Genomic DNA, 21,959 nt, shown 5'->3' with positions numbered 1-21,959 from the left:
TTGTTAATAATTCATATTTTTGGATCAAACAATCGTCAATTTTTATAGTCCAAATCGGTAGTTCAATTAAAATAAACTATTAGAATCTGATCCTCTCTGGTTGGTAAAAACAGTAAAAATAAAGAACAATACATCGAAACACAACTCCGTGACCATCATCGCAATGACAATTCTATCAGCTAACTAGAACAATTCACCAAGAAACGCAAAGGAACTGGAGTTATTTTAACCAATATTCCCCAAAATGCAGACGCTTATTCAATCTATTAAACTGCATAATATATTGCTTATTACTTCGAGACTTTTTCAAGGTAGATCATAGTTCTAATAAAAATTGTATGATGACCACGACCTTATTGAAAAGAATAACTATGGCCACAAGTTTAAAGTAATTTGAGATCAGCATGCATAAGAAGATATTTACATGATATTCATAATAAATTCATCAAGGAGATTATTGGTTTTTGAAGAATGGCATAGTGTGAAATATTACTTTCACTATATTTTGTTAGCATAAATCTCAATTGTTAATGGTGAATATCATATATCCCAAACAGTTAATTTTTGATGATGCATTACCCGTAAATATACATAATATACATAATATGCTAAATAAAGATTAAAAATCTAATGTTAATAATGATTAAATTCATTTTCCGACTTCATTTAATGAAAATTCTAACAATTTACCCGCACGCGAAGCGCGGGCATAATTCCCTTATTTTTCGCGAAATACCTTATGCTATGTTATTATTTATTAAGTACACAAATTTTGTAAAATTTCCAGCTTTTGTACGGGGAGCTCGCGTAGCGCGGGCATAATTCCCTAGTCATATTCATGTTTCTTCCAAATGAATAAGAAACTGTTTAATGTTTTTTTTTGCCAACAGAAAGTATTTAATGTTTGTATATTTAATGTTTTGTCAAATATGCTGGATATTTAATTTTAAGAATGCGTTTGGAATACCAATAATAATAAAAATATAAATAAAAACGAAATTGTGCAAACGACGCCTATGAATTCAAAAATTTAAAACGTCCAAGTAAAAGCGCTTTCTCTGTGTCTAGGGTTTTAGAAGGGGCAGCGAAATGGGGAAGCAAGAGAGAGTGGACGACTACAAATTTCTTCCAATAGCAGACGCTCTTATTGCAATTAATCAGAAGGTTAATCTCATCGCCGTTGTTGTCGACTCCACCATTCCCAAGAAATCCAAAGGCACCGGTATATTTACCACATCAACTTTTAATATTTCGACTTTAATAGCATCGTAAATAGACGTTTGTTTACGACATTGCATTTCTTTAGCTGAATACGGTAGATGCGCATGCGTGTTTATATATTGTATGTATTTGTGGATTATTATTGGGCTGATTTGTTTAGATCTTATTGCAATGTGTATTTTGAGTAAGATAGAGGGGTTTTGTTTGATTGGTTTGAATTTTTTTTGTTTTTTGGTTTTTAAAGTGGCAATGAGGACAAAAAGGCCGGACTTACGGCTGCTTACCATGTTGTGGTATTGGTAGTAGATTGATGATTATTTCCAAAGGTTATACTGAGCTGCTTCGTATTTTATAGCTTTTAGGCTCCCTTTTTTTTTATTTTTTTATTTCTACGTTTTGTTTGTTTTAAATATTTTTTCATATCTTTTTGATGAGTATTTAGTTGGGTGTAGTTTATGATTTTTTAATCTATTCTACCTTTGTTTTTGTGTAACAAGCATGATGTATAGTTAATTTTTCCAAGCTGTGTGCATATATGCAGGGTCATGCTTTGATGAGAACCAAAGCAATTTACAGGATCTTTTGAAACGATCATTAAGAAAATGGTGATTTATGCGTGTGTGTGTGTGTGTGTATGTGTATGTATTTTGGTTGTCACGGTTCTCATTTGTCCTATATGTATACACTATTACCTAGAGGTAGCAAAATGTGTGATTGGTTTGATTTTGGTTCTCATAAAATGGATTTAGTTTGGATCAATGAACCAAAACCATTTCCAAACCATATATTAATAAATGTGGTTATGGTTTTAGTTTGAATTATGGGTAAACTAGTTTAATAAGTAAAAACAAGTATTATATGATGCACAAAAATTAATACACTCAAGTAGTCAGGTGACAATGTAATGAATAGTAAATATAACAATAGCGTGTATGGGTGTGTGAGTTGATGTAGTGGTTCAAGCTCTTGGCTTCTCCAAGAAAGGTCATGAGTTCGAATCACGGGGTGTGCATGTGTTGTAACTAGCAAAAAGAAAAAAAGAAGAAGAAAAGAACACAATAGTGTGTGTGTGAAGAGTTATGAGAAATCTTAAAAGTGAGACACAGTATATTTAGAACTATATTTTGTGAGAAATGTGAGACTAGAAACCAAACCAAATCCATTTTCCTAAATGTGATTTCATATTGATCCAAATTCACAATTTTAGTTTGGTTTGGATTGGTTTAATGGTTTTGCAACCATATTGCCACCTCTACTGTTACCTATAAATAATATTACATTTGAACACTTGCCTATATACATGTTTTTATTTGTGTAAGTATGTATTTGTGTGTTTAAATGAACGTAATCTTTGGCTCGAGGTTATTACAGTATATACACTTATTGCATTATCTTTTTAACTCGGGAGGTCATGTGAATATATAATTATGCATCTTTTAAGTGCCGAGGCTATTGCATTTTATATTATTCTTAATCTTGAGTTGCGGTTTTTGCAAACCACTCTAGGATTGATTTAAATTTGTTTCTTGAATGGCAATGACGATAAAAAGGCCGGACTTACAGCTGCTTTCCATATTGTTGGTAGTAGATTGATGATCCACTTCCAAAGGTTATACTGAGCCAATGTTAATTCCTCTTTTTATGCTGTGTTTTTTAAAGATCAAACTTGGGAGACAGCTATATATATCCAACATTTACTGTGGAAATACTTATGTATTTTAAAAGGTGATAACATTATGTCCATTTGATAACTTTAAAGGTTAAAACTGGGATAAAAAATCATTTTTATTCTACAGTACCTTAAACAACTCTGTAATAAAGCTTCTAGCCTTATACTATATACATGTTTGTTTTTGTGTAATTATGTATATGTGCGTTTAAATGAACGTAACGTTTGGCTTGAGGTGATTACAGTATATACACTATTGCATTATCTTTTTAACCCGGGAGGTCATGTGAATATATAATTACGCATCTTTTAAGTGATGAGGCTATTGCATTAAATATTATTCTTAATCTTGAGTTGCGGTTCTTGCAAACCACTCTATGATTGATTTAATTTTGTTTCTTGGATGGCAATGACGATAAAAAGGCCGAACTTACAGCTGCTTTCCATGTTGTTGGTAGTAGATTGATGATCCACTTCCAAAGGTTATACTGAGCCAATGCTTATTTCCTCTTTTTATGCTGTGGAAATACTTATGTATTTTAAAAGGTGATAACATTATGTCCATTTGATAACTTTAAAGGTTAAAACTGGTATAAAAAATTATTTTTATTCTACAGTACCTTAAACAGCTCTGTAATGAAGCTTCTAGCCTTATACTATATAGGTCTAGATGCATATACACATGCCCCTGCTCTTCTGGAATTGAAAATTATAATTTACACTTAAATTCTATAATTTATTAATTTCTATAGAGTACTAAAATAATTAGTTTGTGCATCAATTCTGAGAGAACTTTGCAGGTGCTTGCTCTCTGAAGCACCGTGCAGGTTTTGTAAAGTTTTTTTTTCTTTATGATAATTTTCACATTACAAATGTTTGCATGGTGACACTTTAAAAAAGGAACTGTGAGGGAATTTGCTGTTTAACTGTATGAATCAGTACTATTGATGAAGTGTGGTGGTTTGTCTATTTTCATTTTATTGGTATTGGAGTTCAAAGAACCATATATAAGGTTATGCGATATATGGCTTGATAATCCAGTTGGTGCATGCAATGACTTCATAATTACAGGCTGGGATTTTGTAATTGTGTCTTGGTGGCTACACATTCCATCTTTGTGAGATATTTTTTTGTTGCTTACTGGCTTATAGTTTGTCATCTTATTATATATTATTTGGTTGGGATTAGCTGTAGTTTTACTTGCTGACTTGCAACAGAAACATGGTTTCATGTTCTTAGGTTAAACATGAGCTTTCGGGGTGGGAAATCAATAATATTTTTATCTTACCCTCTGCTGTGTCTGTGTTTGGGGGGGGGGGGGGGGGGGGGGTTCTTAAGTTTTCCAAGGCATCTGTTCGTGTGTACTGTCCAAGACTTTGAACTTGTCCTCATCTTTTTCTCTACTCTATTATCATGCTTTAGTTCTTTTTTTTTTTTTTTGCAGATTACTATTGTTCACTAAATATCATTGATAAATCATGTCCAAGTCCAGGGATTGCTGTTAAGTTTTTTGTTGAAAATATGGGTAATCTCCCCCAAGTTGAGTGCAATGGTGATATCATTTTGCTTTCAAATATTTTGGTATTGTAATTTTTCTTCCCCACATAATCTCTTCATTCTAGATACCCACTTTGATAAATTATTTTAACGCCATATCTTGCTGTGGGATTTTAAAGCTTTTATTTTGGCTCTTTATCAGATAATATTAAAACAAGTCCATGACAGTTTGATGGTAATTGAAAGAAAACGGCACTACTCCCTCCATCTCATATTATGTGTCTTGTTTTGACTAGTGAAGAGTTAAATTGACTAGACTTTGACCGCAAATTACACATATTATCCGACTTAAAAAAATTAAAAAACTTATTTTATTAAAAAATATATCTAATCCCCTTCAAAATCCATTTTCCAGATTTTTAAAATTATTAATATTTTTTTTATGGCCAAAGTTTGGTCAAATTGACTATCTAATAGTCAAAAGAGGACACATAATATGAGATGGAGGGAGTATCATATTCCGATTGCATTAGTTTGCACATAATAAATAAATGCGAGATGTCTTTTTCTTGTAGCTTGTAGTGCTACCTAACTTAATATATCCAACCTTCATATAGGATGTTGTAATATCTCAAGTGTATGCAACTTCGTACCGGCTTAAGTTCATAAATTTAAAAGCTTAATTGACCGCTCATATTGTTCTGGCGAGTATTTATTCTGTTTTCCTTGTAAGATCTTAGGCTTTGTTTTATGCCAAAAGAATTTCATAAATTGTTTTTGAAAATCATAGTAAAACAAACTACATACAGTATTTCTAGGTATCTAATAATTTTTGTAATGTAAAAACCTTGATTATATTCCTAAGATTTTTTTTAATTTTTTTTTTCCTAGTATTTATGTTGTTTATGTTATATCATAATGTAATATGAACACACATGGTTATGCCTTTGTGTGTGTATATTACAAAAAAGAATGAGACACCTTATCGACACTTCCTGAGAAAACAAACTGAACTGTATGATTTGAGAATTTAAACTTGAATGATATCTATCCTTGAGAGCTTAGGATGATTAGAACTGACTATCATGGCTAGAGATTCCTTAGATGTGACATACCGTTTTGGGGTAACATAAGACATGTATGTATCATAGGAAGGAAAGGTTTTACATATAAAATATTGAAATATATATTGTAATACAGTAGACTTCCAAACATTGTTGCAGAGCTCGACTGATCGAGGCAGGGTAGGCGACAAATTAGGTTGACTGGGAAATAACCCATCTTTCGGGCAACTAGTCTGCTGGTCGACGACCTGGAGCGTCTGGGGTTGACTAGTCGCTTCGGGTTATTAATGGACCCAAACCGGGTCAAAACTTGATCTTAACTAAAGAAAGCAATTACCATTCTGCAGATTTATAGTGTGAAATTTGAACTTTGTTTAATTATGTTATGCAGATCTGCAGAATGGAGTATCCATTCTGCTGGTACGGTGGCAGTGAGCTTTGCTCACTGTTTTTAGTCTAATAGAAGTTTCACTGTGCTGTGTTTTCAGCAGTTCACCATTTTGCAGACTGCTGCTGTATATTCTACAGTTGAATTCTGGAGAACTGCTCTGTTTTCTGCAGTTGCACTTGCATTCTGCAGAACTGCTCTGTTATTTCTCAGTTTTCTGCATGGGTCATGACATTATGCTATGTTTATGTTAGACCTGGCAAATCGTTTGTGCTGTGTATTTTTGTATTTCGTGTACTTGAAGGTGATACCCATATCCGATCCGTTTAGGATTTGTATACATAATCGCAAACCCATATCGATTTAGAAACGTGTTGTGCACTTTTCGTGTACATTTAATATAAGTATAATAATAAAATTCAATTAAAATATATTTCAAAAACACATTTTTTATGTATTAATATATGAAGTATATATTAAATCTTTGTATTTGCATACGGCTGTGTACAAATTTGTGCATTTATATATATTATTTATATGTGGATATATATATTTTTTACATGAAAATAGACTTATTTATTCAAAAATATTTTTATATCGTGTATGCAAAATGAAAACCCATATCCAACACTAAATTCACCGTGTACCTTCGCGTTTGTGTACTAAATTATATATGCAGGGTCATGTTCTTCTTAGAATCCTTAGCCTAAAAACCTTTAGAACCTTCTAGTATTAATAAGAGTTCTGCAATAGAACTGCACATCAAAAAGTGTCGTGTTTATGTATTATATTTCAAAAAATTTTTTGAACACAGACAAAGATGTAAAAAACATGTTTATAGATTTAGATCCTGAAAATCTATATAAAATTTAGGGTAGTGCAGTAGAACCTTAGTGGTTCTATGGTGCTATTTTAAGAATTGGTTCTCTCTTGAGCGCAACCCTATATATGTATACTACATATAAAATTTTATAATTATGTTAAGTGTTAACACACACACATATATTTATATATATAGTTTTCAAAGTATTTATTTATATATTTATTTATGTTTTTTACTCGTGTCGTGTTGTGTACTCGAGAGAAAAACACAAATCTTACATGAAATCGAAGTCGTGTTTACATGTTCGTGTATTTTTCTTGTCGTGTACTTAAAATCTTAACCCAAACACAAAAGTTTCATGTCGGTTTGTCGTGTTGTGTCATAAATTGACAGGTCCATTTTCTTTGCATTAAAATTGCTGTCTTTTTTTTTTTTTGCATTAAATTTGCTTAAATTATGTTCATAAATTTGTGGATTGCATTGTTATTTACTTGTTACTTATTAGTGGTTACATAATTACAAATTGTAATTCGCGAGAGATTTTATCTTGTTTTTATACATTCTCTTCAAGTCTCATCCTTGGATCTAAAAATCTATATTTTGGTTTATTTGAGAAACTTGGAATTTAGAAGCCCGAATTATAATATATACTAGCCTATAGCCCCATAACTCGTGTGATGCGTAGGTTATATATATTAAATTTCAATTAATAATTATATATATGTGTATTTATTAAATTTATAATATAAAAAAATATAATTCATATTAAAATGAAAATATTATAATAATGTTTTGTTTCTATTTTTAGAACAAAAAATTATATTTTTAAGTTTAATATATTGCTGAGAGTATTCAAACCAATCTTATTATTAAAATATTATATATTATTTAATATTAGATCTAATGGTGGTAATTGATTATACTAAACTACAAAACCACTAACTAAACTTTCTCATGTTCGGTTCTAATAATATAGTGTTTGTGTATATATATTATATATAGAGAGAGTCTTACTCAAATACAAACCAAATTAGCCTAGAAAGCCAGAAAGCATAGGACTGCTCGTGTTCATATCCGCATTGCGCAATACGAACAAAGTAAACGCTGTCCCAGACAATGCTGTAAGAGTCTTGATGCAATTGCGATGTTAGTAATGAGGCGATTGTGGTGATCTCTGTTGGGAGAGAGAGCCGTGGTAGGAGACGGTTTTTAAATGTCGGTATAGCACTGAGACCAAACCAAACAAATGAGACGAAACCAAAAAATGTGAACAAAAAATAGGACTACAAATTATACCTATGTTGGCTTATTATAGTATAGTATAGATATAGAGAGAGTCTTACTCAAATACAAACCAAATTAGCCTAGAAACTAAAATTGATCCTTGACCAATTTTTTAATCACTGTTTTTAACTAGAAAATCATCCGTCTGTACATCATAAATCACTATCTTATATATATATAACATATCTGTGAAATATAAATATAGAGTTAGGTTCTATGGAGTCTACATTTAAGCTGGAGTAATAGTCATAATTTTTTTAGTTAATCATAAGTAATATCTTTGATTATCCAAATTTAGATATAATTTGTCATTCATAAATAGTCTTAAACATAATTATCAGTTAATCATCTACATGTAACTTTAACAATCATTAAGATTATTGTTCTGCTCATGAGTTATATTGTAGAACATAGTGCTGTGATTTATAAAAATAATTGTTCTACCTTTTAGTTATAGCGATTATATTGGAGAAACATAATCTGCTTGTTGTCGAATATTTACAAATATTGTAAAACAAAAAAAAATAAAATTAAAATGACTAGATTATATTTATCCAATTTTGAACTCCAATACTCCAATCTTTTGTGTAATAATGGATCTCATGCCACTATTAACACCTTTTCATGACTTGCCACCATCACTTATCATCACCAATAGCCACCACTGCTTCCCACCATTACTTAAGAACTAGCAACTAATTACCACCATCACACACCTCCTCTTATCACTTACTACCTACTAACGTTATGGACCTCATACAACTACAATCAATCATTAATAATCGACCACCAATAGTTAACGTAAGTAGATTTTCTCAATTATGAAAAATAAAATTTGTTTATTTTACAGTATAAAACAACGATTGATGAAGTATAAAGGGATGATTCCTATAGTTGTAAACAGTGGTTGTAGAACTGGTTCTTACTTCTTAGTTTGTATTAAGAATTGTTTTTATTTGATCACTAGCCTATATATATATATATATATATATAATATCTAATTATAAGTTCATATTTTTTTGTCGACTAGTCGACTAGCTGGAGGTCCATCGACTCACTCGACTTAGTGCTGTGACAACCATGCTTTCGAAAAACTTTTTTCTTCAGTCAACTAGATTTAATACACAACAGATTTAGTAATACAATTGCAGATTATCATGTACTTTTATGTTGCTAAATTTTATGTATATTGCCTATCTCTGTGCAGATGAAAACCCACAATTCAGAGGTGTATGCTCTTTTTAACAAGAGAAGTGCATCATTTGCTTTGTATGAAGGCAAAGGAGGTTCAAAATTTGTTCCGTATCAAGTTTCATCTAAATTTCGTGGCAGAGAGCAGGACAAGAAGTTCATAGCAGGGTTAAGACAGTGGTTAGGTGATAGCCAGCTTGATTCAGGTTATTTCCATGTACTGACTACTATCTATCTATCTATCTATCTATATATATATATATATATATATATATATATATATGTTACATATATTCATAAGAAGTTTTTTAAAAATACGATTGTGAAGCTCATAATCGATGTTTACATGTTTCAAGTATAATGTTGGTGTGTTGTAATGCTTTTTTCTTTGGATAAAAGGTTAATCCATTGTCCCGAGTCCCCGATAGCTCTTAACTTAACTATTCCCTTCCATTATTCCACCAAAAATGCGCTAGGTACAGTTTTAATTTTGAATTGACTTCATATATTGTTTTTGAAAGTGTAAATAATAGATTTATGTCAAGACTATACCTGTCGCTAATGTGAAAGCTTAACATTCTAAGCAATCTCCCCGCTTATAAATTTTGAGTAGACATGGATTCTCTTATAAGCTTGTTGGTTAGTCTTTTTCTAGGTTTGGAGATATTCTTAGTAGACTGCATGCAAATATATGAAGTCGCTTGCATGATGTATGCTTGTTTCCATTGGTTAGAAATTATTAAGGATGCAACACTACAGTAGAAAATTAAAGATTTTAAAACTCGTATTTTGTTTATCGATGGCATAGTAAACTCAATGTACTTGAGACTAGAATGTTACTTTTACGCCAAAATTTATTTGTTATTTTAACCTAGATATGTAATGAAATTTTTTAGATAGTATACATCTTCTGGAAGAAAATTCGGCCAAAATGGCCAAATTCTGTGCTTGTTAAGCCCAATTTGTACCATATATATCTAAGCTGAATAATTATTTGTAGTTTTTCATTCCTGTATTTTATTCTTTCGTACCAGAATCAGAATATATATTATGTAATGTGTGTGTACAATATGTAACTCGTTCTGGATACTAACCTTTATCCTATTTTCTAGTGAAACTCGATGTTACCTTTTTAGCTAATTTTAACCTGACTTGCAACTAAACCCTCTTCGATATCATAATATAGCTTCTCTGACCAGTGCCATATCCTGATCTTGCTCTTTCCTAATGATGAAATGTAAATGTGTCCCTTTTTGCTGATACTGCTTTTTTCTTTGAACATGTTCATGTCTAATTCTTTCGTTATGCTTATATAATGATTGAAATATCTCTTATGAGCATTGTTTCCGTCAGTAAACACTCACATAATTCAAAAATGCATAAATTGTTATAAATATGATATGTTTTAGGTGATCTAGTTAATGCAATTTTTGTCAAATATTTGATTTGTAGGCGGAATCATATGTTTGTGTGTGTGTGTGAACACACACACACACACAGATATATATATATATATATATATATATATATATATATTTGTTTTTAACCTTCAGCACACTCAATTTTAATATGTGTGTTAAGATTAGATAATTTATAAAAATTTCGCTAACAAAATGTACATGCTTATTTGTTTTTCATTTCTACATTTAAATGACATTTTACTTAAATTCCTGGGTTAAGTGTATATATTTTTTTAGATTTGTTCTATTGTCAGATACTCATGAGTTTAATTATTTGTTTTTTCTGAATTATTGTTTTTGTTATGTTTTGCATCCTTTTTTGTTTTTCTGCTTCTTATACTACATATAAATGTGAATTCTGTTTGCATGATTTATATTTCCTCTAATATAGGTGTAAAATATCTTTAGATCTTGTAAAATGCACCAAATACATACTAAATTTTAAATTTTATTTTAATCTGTGGGTTGTATTTTTATCGTTATTTTTTGAGAGAAGAATATATAAGTTTAACAATCTTTTGTTAATTTTAATAAATCGTGGATTATTTATTAAATGTCGATGCTTTTATATTGTAAATTATTAGTTGACACCCTTTAGGCCTCGACTCCAAAGAAGATTTATGTAAATAGTTCGAGATTTGTAGGGTTATTTACGAGGCTAAGATTTATTTAATTTTTACTTGTATATATATAGTTTTATTGTTCTTTTTGGTTGTTATTTTTATTTGTAGAATATTGTGTTTTGAAGTATAAAATTAATTTGTTATTAATATATTCGAAATGTCATGTATGTTTCATTTGCCACTTAGAAAGAAACTGAATATAAAAGTTTCACTACAGTACAATTTTTTAAAAAACAAAAATTGAAGGCAGTATTCTTCTGTTTGAAGTTGGTACTCAAATGTCATTGTTATAAATATAATTGTGGCTCCGTGGTCTGTACACCCAAATACACATCTTATACAGAATATAACAAATAAGGTGAGGTTTAAAATTAATATGTTATGAATAATTTATTATAAAACAGTGTACTTTTTCTACAAACTATAATGATTCAATACCCACTAGCATTCCTTTGATCACATGATATTAGTACAACTAAAATCTCTATAGTTAAGAGTGAATGCTGGTTGAAATTTGATAATATGAAAACTTATAGAAGTCTTCTTTATTTCTTAAAAGGTTTGCTTGATTAATTTGGTATGTAATGCTCTACTTCTGGCAACTGGCTCTTTATCATATGTATGTTCTTGATAGGGGAAGATGATTTGTTGTCACTGAAAGATATTCGGGAGAACGAACACCTGAACCTGGTATGCAAGGTAATTTGATAGTCTTCTGAGTCTTCATGCTTACAGTCAAATAATTAGCTTATATTATTTAGAAGCATGCAGGTATAATGGATGTTTAGTCACTGATGTTGATTACTTCAGTTAAAGCCACTTCTTCAAATTCTGATTTATTTTTTTTAATTGAGCAGGTTCTTCATATATGTGAGGTCACAAAAGATGAGCGTATTCTCTTTGTTTGGGATGGAACTGATACTCCAGTTGCCAAACAAAAGAAGTGAGTGTTGTCATTTTTGGTGGTTTACAAATATGCTTTTAAATTTTAATCTGTTTTAGGCTTCCATACGGTGAAAGTTGACAGTTTTTGTGTCATAGTGCATGTTTTGAAGTTATTGGGCTTTTTTTTATATTGTCTGCCCTTAAGCTTGTACATCTTTACATTTGAGATTTTGTTTGTACTTTAGTGATCTTCTTTACATGGAGGACTAGTATAATGCACATGGAAGAGGATATTATATTTATATATGCTATTATGTTATTGAGAGCCAATGTATATTATTGCCTTAAAGGTCTTTATATATTTTCCCCCAACTCATACATCCTAGTTACTTTACATTAAGTGATAACCTTTGATACACAGAATAATAGACTGGCAGGGCGCAGCGGATTTCGTAGATACCACAATTACTGAAACACAGGAGCTGGTGGTTGAAATTAAGAAAAAGAGTTAAGAATAACATAAGCATTACTGAAAAAATTGTAAATCAATTAACCAATGGTGGTTAAATATCATTCGCACCTTTTGCTACTAATTCCAATTTTTTTCTCCTTATGTGCTATTCTTTCTCTTTAAAATCTTTTGAAAGTGCATATGATGACCGAGTAGAGTCTTGTACATTTATATGGGGCATCTACCCGACAAACTTATTAAATCTTATGTTTTGTGGTGAATCCGGTATATGATCAAGTTTTCAGTTTCCTTTTTATTTGTTGTACCATATAATATTTTCTGCCCAGCTGATGCCTGCAACATGGACTTTTGTTCGTCGATATATAAAAACGGTTCTTGGCTGGTCTCTGTAATACCATCTCACCATTAAAGTTTGTTACTTGATATAGGAAAACCCTTTGAACTGATGTAGCGAAAGTGTATTACCTTGACCCTTTTTTAGGGTGTTGTGTAATAGTTTTTCCAATCTTGTCACTGAATGTAGCATTTTTTCCTTTACGGCATCCACATATATGAATTGGTGTTTATGCATATTTGATGCTTCCTTTATAGATAAAAGTCAATAACTAGTGTATACCAATTTGCTAGCATTTTTGGACAAACCTGCGGTGGGTTGTTGGGTCCGGTATGCATTCAGTTGTGGGTTTGGATGTTAAAAATGGTATTAGAGCCTGACCCGGCTGGAAGTGCAGAGGCGCTTTCCGGTTCCGGAAGTTTGTGTATGAATTCGATGAGGATGTCGAATTTATAAGATGCGGTGTTCGTAACATCTCACATCGATTAGAATAAGATGGTTGGATCCTTTATAGATACAAGCCAATAACTAATATATACTAATTTGCTAGTACTTTTGGACCGACTTGTGGTGGTTGTTGGGTCCGGTATGCATCTGGTTGTGGGCTTGGGTTGTTATATATATGTGACAACCCGGATCAAATCCTGAGTTTTTATCGAAAATCAAGTCAAGTCGCATATTCCAAATCTGAAAATAATCCCAAATACAACACTTGGGTAATCCACAACCCACCACGACCCCTAAAAGATCATGATTTGTTGATGCATTTGGTAGTCATACTTATAAACTAAACTAAAATCACCATTATAATATCCCATATCAGTTACAATAAGAAGGTTTGAGCCCTCTCTAGATACAAGTCAATAACTAATTTATACCAAATTGCTTGCACTTTTAGACCGACCTGTGGTGGGTTGTTCGGTCCGGTATGCATTTGGTTGTGGGTTTGTGTTGTTATAGTTGTGTCTTCGTATATCTGTATCTTTGACTTTGAGAGTCTAGAGTGTCTGATTTTGTTATTTAAAATCCAGGTCCTTGAGTCCTTGTTCTTGAAATAAATTCTTTTTGCACTTTTTTATTAGATTGTGTCGAGGCAAATCCTTGCATATCAATGTTGGTACAAGGTTCTTGCCTTTGTTACATAGAATCTCCGAAGAATCTCATATAGAAGTTCCGTTCTATATATAACAGAACCCACAGCAGAGGCGTAAACAAGGATCTTATAAGCACTCACAAATGTTTTTATGGGCAGGCTACTGAACAATCACTTATTATTTCGTCTCCTACATTAATATATTACCTCAATACTAACAATCACTTTGGCTAAGTATTGGACAAGTCCTAACGAGTATGTAGCAGTAAAGCAGATGTGAAATGATTTTGCTTAAATTTCAATGCCCCCTCTTATTTGTTATATCCAGTTATCTTGGGTTTCTCTAATCCACTCCTAAGATTACTTATATCTGGAGAGGAAGGGAGGATGGTTTAGTGTATTTGATATTATATGACTTCTAACTAAACCCCTTGAACTGTATAATGCTTCAGAATTTTAACATGATATGTGGTGGTTTCTAAAATACTAAAGCAGTATAGCATATTTCCATATAGGTCAAGAAATTGTTTTTGATTCAGTTTATATTTGTGTTATTTTACATTTTACTATTCAGTGGCTGAATGTGGGACGGTAAATGGTTATCTTCCAATCTGTAGATTTTTGTCGATCAATGACACAGAGAAAAGGGCCCCTTTTGACCCAGTTTAAAATCAAAATGCCTAAACGAGCACAGAGCAAAATAAAGGCCCTTTGGGGCACATAAAAACTTTACTAAATCTTGTGTTTCCTATCTATTACAAAGTTGTTTTTAGTGATTTGTCGAGATTGAAGCACAGGCTGGCTAATAAACAACCTACTGTGTGGGTCCCATTCTTAAAAGTAGGGGAGACACCATTATACTTTAGTCCATTAGCCCAACTATTATCAGCATAAACGCATGTTAATGCTTTGTTTATGCGGAAGAAATGTATGCTTCACATGCATTTTCTAGATTACAAACATTTTATTCAAATGTGTTGCAATGACAGCAAATGTTTGTCTTGTGTTTTCATACCAACGCATATTTTTGTTGCATTTCTCTGTGCTAGGAAGGGCCAATTTCAAGGGTTGTGCCGTTTTGGGCATTTTTACTTAAATACTTAAATTGTGCCTCTAAGGGGCCATCACCCTCAATCACATCTCTCTTTTTCAGCGTTATATACTTTCAAGTAATAACAAAACTATTTTTTGCATTAATAGCTTCAGGCAAGAAGATAATGTAGAAGATCTGCTTCCATTACAGTTGGAATGCCCTCCTCTACAGCTAGATGTAATACGCATGTTCCCAACTGTTGGCACTGTCTTACGAGTCTATATTGATAGCGGCAGTGAGGAGCTTGGGCTTCACATACTAAAGACTGGCAGATGGGTCCAATTTATGAAAATGAAGTGTGAAATTCGTAAAGGAATGTGGTGTGGTGTGCTGATGCCCTTCACTAAAATCCGCTATTTGGTTGATGATAACAAACATGTGTTCATGTGCCAAAGGTCATTCGTTAACTCGGTGCTGTATTATTGCTTCTTTAACTCACTGCTGTATTATTGCTGTGTTCTTAATGTTCCTTGCGGACTACACTGCTCCCATGCAACATTTTTTTGAATCTACCCAGTCTTGGAGGTTGTTTGCTTAGTTGGATTTTACCTCATAAGGTTCTTAGAAGAAAAGACCTATCACCAAAAGAGATATATTTTGTCTTAAAAGAAGTCTTGACTTTTGTTTAATCTATCTTGTTCAGCATATATTGTTGCATTTTTTTGGCAACGTTAGTCATTTATATTTTAGCTTAGCTGTTTATCTATGTTCTTACAATTCAGAGATTATGATGAGCGGTTAAAATTAGAATTTGGACGCATGCCGTGGATGAGCTTTCCGTGGCCTTCTCATATAACAGGTCTACACTATCATTTCGTAATTAGTACTTTAGCGACATGTCATGTTGTCCACTGTCATTTTATAGTGGATATGTAAATATGTTCGTTATTTGTCATTTTGATAATAATCTACTTGGTGTTGTCTTCATCTTTTCTTTTATATACAGAAACCGACTATCCCAACGTTTCCTTTTGTACTCTGATGGATGTTCTGACCTATCCAGAGGTATTATACATTTTAGACCTCTTATGATCATCATCTTCAGCTTATTCTGTATTTTACATTGTAGATCTATGGTAAATAGTGATGCAACTATTCACCATGTAATTTTTAATTAAACTTCCATATGAAATGCTCTCATTTCTGTCTGTATCCATCTGCACAATTACAAAATAAAACTTTATTGTAGATCCCTTCAACAAAAGTTTTTGTTTCTCCGTGGCATTCTATGGGACTTCTCTACCTGATAGAGGGTCATGGCTTAATAAAATTCGAATCAAGTCCAAGACCAAAAATTGAAGTTCTTAATTCAAACAATAAATTTTGATTCAGGAATGTCATGAAACTCAATATATTCATATATCTGTCCAATTAATATCCTTTTGGCAGGGGCAGTGCTTTCACTGGGCTAGTGAAATAATTGCTTCAGGCCTCAAACATATACAGGCCTCCTAAATGTATACATATTCATTATTATCCTAACAGAATATATACTTGCTATAAAGTTATCATGAATTTTTCTAGGAAAACCTCAGGAACCTAATTCAACTTTGGATGCACGATTCATTTTTTTAAAGAACTTTATAAAGTACTGAATTACTAAATACTCCGCCATTTTATTCCTATGCATTAATAATTCTAATCATGCCCTCTATTTTAAACTTCCATCTACTATTTGTTGTAATGTTTTTTTATTTCTATGTGAATTTTTTTAGAAAAAATGGATTACAAGAATTTATTTAAATATTAAATATTGAATGTGTAATTAAAGAAATATTAGTTAGAAAACCTAGCAATTATGTAGTTGTATGTTAATGACATTAACGTAATAAATTTTATTATTATCATTATTATTATAATAATAATAATAATAATTATTATTATTATTATTATTATTATTATTATTATTATTATTATTATTTAAGATATACAAATAATAAAATAAGAGGTTAATTAGGCTAGTGAGGTTCACCTGTCAAGTAATTTGAAGCTTAAGCTTGACTCCCTCAATAACGTATTTGAATAGCTTGTTCGACTAGATTATTGTCAAGTTGAATTTGATTATTTTAGAGTGGAACTCAAAAAGCTCATAAATCGTTCAACTCATTCAACCTAACCCCGAGAATCCCCTTCCCAAATTCATATATTTCGGGTTGGATCTTGTCGGCCGTACTTATTGCCTGGTAACTTATTGTATCAATTTATTTGCTTCTCTTTAATATATTTAATATTAATTTAATTCTATTCTGGTTTCCAATTACATATATATACTCCACTATATGATTAAAGTTATATAAATCATTTATAAATTCCAAAAACTTAAAATTCCCACTTGCCCATTTTGTTACTGTCAATAACGGTTATCAGATCAGCACAAGATGCATACTAATTTGGTCCTGTTCGCTGACGTTGGTAATCAACCATGTGATTGCTTTGGTTAGTGCTGTAATAGGTGGTTGAATGATACAGATTTGCAAGATATTTTGGTCAGGTCATCATTACTTTATAGTTCCTGCCAGTTTTCCCTTTCCCTCTGTTCATTATATTTGTTGGGTCACTGGAATCTGGTCTACTTTTTAACTTTGTATACTCTCAAGTCATAAGCAGAAGGGTACCGCGGAGAATTTACCTATTTTTTTATTAATATGTTTACCTTTTTTTTATTCTTTTTTTTTTATATAACACTATTATATTCACATTCTCAAGTTTTCTTTGGGAGCATTTATCTAACATTCCTACTTTGCTTTATCCTTTACAGGTGACTGCTAAATTCAAGTGTGTAGTTCAGGTAATAGATGTGTATCCATGGCGGGTTGAAGACTTCCACTCTCCTCTTGGGACTTGCAGAATTAGGCTGACCCTAGAGGATCCAACTGCAAGAATCCATGCGTATGTGTATGCTGAAGATGGGGTAATTCACCAAGTTTAAAAACAATTAACCTTAACATAATGAGTCTATCATCGAATCTTATCTAAATTAAAAAAAAATGAAATGTTACATAATCTTTCACAGAATCTTATATACATTTTTTTAGTAATGAAATTTACACAAAATCATATTACTTGTGTTGTTAAGTCTGTTAGATTCTTTTATTATTCAGAAAAGAAGCTTAACTAATTTAAAACTAGAATCGAAATGAAATTTAAGGTTAGATTCTATAGTCTTTACTGTTCTTTGTATAAGGATGTTTTTATGCAGAAGTAACGTATGAAAAGTAATGTAAATAGCAGACAATCACAAACTTTACAAATGCATTATATTATTACCAAGAAACTAATGTTTTCAAATATATTTTCATGTTTTAACATGAGTGCATAGTTTTAACATGAGTATTTGCTTTAATATGAGTACATAAGTTTGTGACCTTTTGTTTATTACATTACTTTTCATATGTTATTTTCTTTTTAGTTAGTCGTTGATGCAATTCATATTAAAATAATGAGCTGAAAGGAAAAAACTTCACCGAATATGTATTAAACTGAAGAATTAGTAACAAATATTTTATGCAAAAATTTAAACCTGTAATGCACTCTTGTTCAATGCAAATTTGCAGAGTTTAAAATGAATATTGTGGTGGAATTAAAGCAATGGAACATTGCTGTTTAGTGTATCCTCGGAATTACTTGCATTCCTTGATGTGATAATTAATAGATTTTTTTGGTGTCATGTTTTTGTTGATGTTATAGGTTCATTTCTTTGGAGGTTCTCAACCGATTGATGTCCTGAAGAGGAAGAGGAATATGCTGCTTGGTATCTGTAGTTGTGATAGTAATGAGTCAAAGAATGCTCTAAGAGACACCCCCTGGGTTCAGTGTTGCATAAAATCTTATTACCTCGACAAACACAACACATGGGGAAGTCGACGCTACCGGATCTTTGGCACGAGACTGGTAAATGAATTATTATCTGGTCCTAATTGATGATGCTGTAATATATAGTTATATGATATAGTTCGAGTGCTAAGCTATTGTGATGTTTATATTCTGTAAATAAATATGTTTCGTTTGTGGTGGGAAAGTCAGATGTGATTGTGGTGGAAAGTCAACTGTGAAACTAAAAAGGGGTAACAGGAAAAAAGAATGCTAATAAGTTAAGGAACTGTGTGTCTGATGAAGCTATTTTAGATATTATATCCACTCCTCTCAACCTTGCTGATGTTAATGATCGGCTTGTGTGGCATTATAATTCTAATGGTAATTACACGGTTAAGTCTGGATATTATATAGTTTTGAAATTGAGGGAGGATGGATTTCATCAATTTGATTGTTCCTCTCATCAAGCTTCTTTATCTTTGGTACTTGATAATCATTTTGGAATCTCGTTTGCTCGATTTCTGCACAGTCTAAACTAAAAAAATTTATTTGGAGGATATGTACTAATGCCATAGCTACTCGGGAAAATCTTTTCAAGCGTAAGTGTTCTCCGTCTCTTACACACAATCTGGCCAATCTGGTTAAGTCTGGATATATATATATTGTTCCACAATATTTATTAACTCTTATTTCGAAGTTAGAGACTAGAAGAGACCGTATACATCTTTCAAATTTTATTTTTGTTGGATGGTCCATTTGGTTAGCGAGGAATAAATTTGTTTTTGACAATGTGCCAGTTTGTCATATTTCAGTTTTAAAGGCTAGTTGTTCTGCTCAATTAAAATACTCTTCTTTGTTAGAAGTATCTCGCCTGGAGTCTTGTAACTCTGTTGAGTGTTGACAATACTGCAGTGGAATCCTCCCCCTGTAAATTTGGTGAAGTTCAATAGCGATGTTGCTTTAAAACGAGCCGTTGGGGCTATCAGGGTTATCGGTAGAAATTTTGATGAAAAGCTTGTAGATGGTAGAGGTTTTTGTGTTTCAGCCACCTCTTCTTTACGATCTGAGCTGATTGTTATTCGTAAAACTTGTTTAATCATAAGGCAACATCATCTTTTAATGCCTTCATTGAATCAAATTGCAAAACAATTATTAGTTTCTGTTTTAGTGGGCGTGTTCGTCATAAAATTTTGTGGTTCTTATCGGAGATATTAGATCAATAGTTGTTGCCTTTCATACTAAAATCATTTTTGTGCCTCGATCTTGCAATGCTGTAGCTGACTAGATTGCTCAAACTAGTTTTTTCGATCTTCGCACGGGTTGAAGACTAGTATTTATAGGGATTAACTAATAACAATTTAACACGCCATTTTTTTTGATATTCTTTCGTGACTTCCAACATTTCTCAACAAAATATACTCTCAAATAGGGTTTGGATGGTGTCTCATACCTTTTTGACTATTGTGCGGTTCATAATATTATTAAACATGTATGACTGTAGTTCATTAAATAGAATATTTATAGTCTTTTTATCTTTGTGCACTTCTTTCTCATCATCTTAAGTATATTTTAAGATAGGTTTGGGAACTTCTTTATCTTCGGATCCATCACACATCAAATCTAAATATAATGTTTATCTTCACAGGGACAATGTGGACCTCGATACAGTTAAAGTGATAGAAAATACATTCTTATTTTTTACTTTCTAATAAAAATAGTGTTCTTTCTCAAGTATCGGAATCTTAACACCTTCATCCTTATTATCCATGATACCCTGTTTGAGATCTTTTTTCTTTATAAGTTTGTTGGATAAACCGCAATCGGACTGAGCTAGCATAAGAATCACGTAAACTGCACCACAAAAATGTGGTGCAGTGTAATACGATTTATACATTTAGGAATAAATATTTTTAGTTGAAATTATAAATAAAATTTAAATATATGATAATTAATATTTTTTATAATGAATTTATCATTTGAGAACTACAACTACTAAACAAAATTGAAAATATAATAATAATGAGTAATAAGAGATATATTATATTAATATATTGTTTTATAAAATTTGATATAATAGTAATGCTAGATTTATAAAATAATAATTAATAATTATTTGAAGAGGTTCAACAAATATATATAACTTAATTATAAAAAAATATACATGTGCATATAATATAATTTTATTTAATAATTACTAATGTATTATTTATGTATGTTATTATATTGTAGTTCGGTGAAGTTTGAACTGCATTAATAATATGTCAAACTGCAACCTGAATCGTGATTCGCGGTTTGTGAAAAATTTGATCCGCAACCGCACAACAAAAACTAAGAATCGCGTTTTATGATGTGGTTCAAACGGTATATGCGGTTTGGGTAATTTTGTGATCATCCATAAGATTACGAAAATTTGTGAAAAGAAATAAGCTCTTTATATTCAAGAATTTACCTGTGTTAGAAACACAACTGCTTGTGGAATGAGAATTGAGAGTTTGCTTGTAATAGATTTTTTCTAACGGCACTAAGCAATTTTCTACTTTCTTAGTTGGATTGATACATTAAAAATGAAAAACATTACTCGATTATATATCTCAATTTTATAATCTTTACTAGACAACTGATAAATTAGCTTTCTGAATCCAGTAAAAATAGCTTTTATGCTCATTCTTTCACCTTTCACCGTTAATTAGTTTGACATAGTTGTTGATCTTTACTTCATTTGAGAATTTACATGACTTAATTAGAATATTTATAATTCGCCAATTATAGATTGCCACACATTTATTTATTTTACAAATACTAATTTCGAATAATTAATATAATTTTTATAGGCCGCCGCAACGCGCGGCTTCTCAACTAGTTTCTTCATAAACCTAAACTACATATAGGTTGATTAACTTGTTTTATCAACTGCTAATTTGTAAAGTCTTTGTTTTGTTATAAAATAGCTTACCCGTTTGTTTATGAGCTGCCTAATCAATGGATATTACAAATAGATAGTATGTTATCAGTTAATAAATTACAAACATTTATAAAAAATTATGCTAAG

At 31.4% G+C, this 21,959-nt stretch overlaps 1 protein-coding gene and 3 non-coding genes across 6 annotated transcripts; all 4 read left to right on the top strand.

The window, feature by feature from the left end:
- Positions 1-1,025: 1,025 nt before the first annotated feature.
- Positions 1,026-20,077, top strand: LOC108212698 (protection of telomeres protein 1b). 3 transcript variants are annotated; one of them, XM_064084179.1, is made up of 11 exons: positions 1,026-1,222; positions 4,335-4,471; positions 9,154-9,343; positions 11,855-11,919; positions 12,078-12,163; positions 15,205-15,492; positions 15,820-15,896; positions 16,044-16,102; positions 17,856-18,008; positions 18,785-18,988; positions 19,774-20,077. In XM_064084179.1, the coding sequence occupies exons 1-11, from the start codon at positions 1,090-1,092 to the stop codon at positions 19,858-19,860; spliced, it is 1,479 nt and encodes a 492-aa protein (XP_063940249.1). In that variant the 5' UTR covers positions 1,026-1,089; the 3' UTR covers positions 19,861-20,077. The 3 variants fall into 3 exon arrangements, with proteins under 3 accessions (XP_063940249.1, XP_017239908.1, XP_063940255.1); XM_017384419.2 differs by having other exon boundaries at positions 19,771-20,077; XM_064084185.1 differs by lacking the exon at positions 4,335-4,471 and having other exon boundaries at positions 1,082-1,222; positions 19,771-20,077.
- LOC135149991 (small nucleolar RNA snoR113) lies at positions 1,466-1,562 on the top strand. Its single transcript, XR_010288346.1, has one exon. It is a non-coding gene; the product is annotated as a small nucleolar RNA snoR113 (small nucleolar RNA).
- LOC135149989 (small nucleolar RNA snoR113) lies at positions 2,753-2,845 on the top strand. The gene has a single exon (XR_010288344.1). It is a non-coding gene; the product is annotated as a small nucleolar RNA snoR113 (small nucleolar RNA).
- Positions 3,295-3,387, top strand: LOC135149990 (small nucleolar RNA snoR113). The gene has a single exon (XR_010288345.1). It is a non-coding gene; the product is annotated as a small nucleolar RNA snoR113 (small nucleolar RNA).
- Positions 20,078-21,959: the final 1,882 nt, after the last annotated feature.

Source organism: Daucus carota, chromosome 1 (genome assembly GCF_001625215.2).
Source record: "Daucus carota subsp. sativus chromosome 1, DH1 v3.0, whole genome shotgun sequence".
Classification (NCBI taxonomy): domain Eukaryota; kingdom Viridiplantae; phylum Streptophyta; class Magnoliopsida; order Apiales; family Apiaceae; genus Daucus; species Daucus carota.
This window is presented reverse-complemented; position numbering and strand designations above follow the sequence as displayed.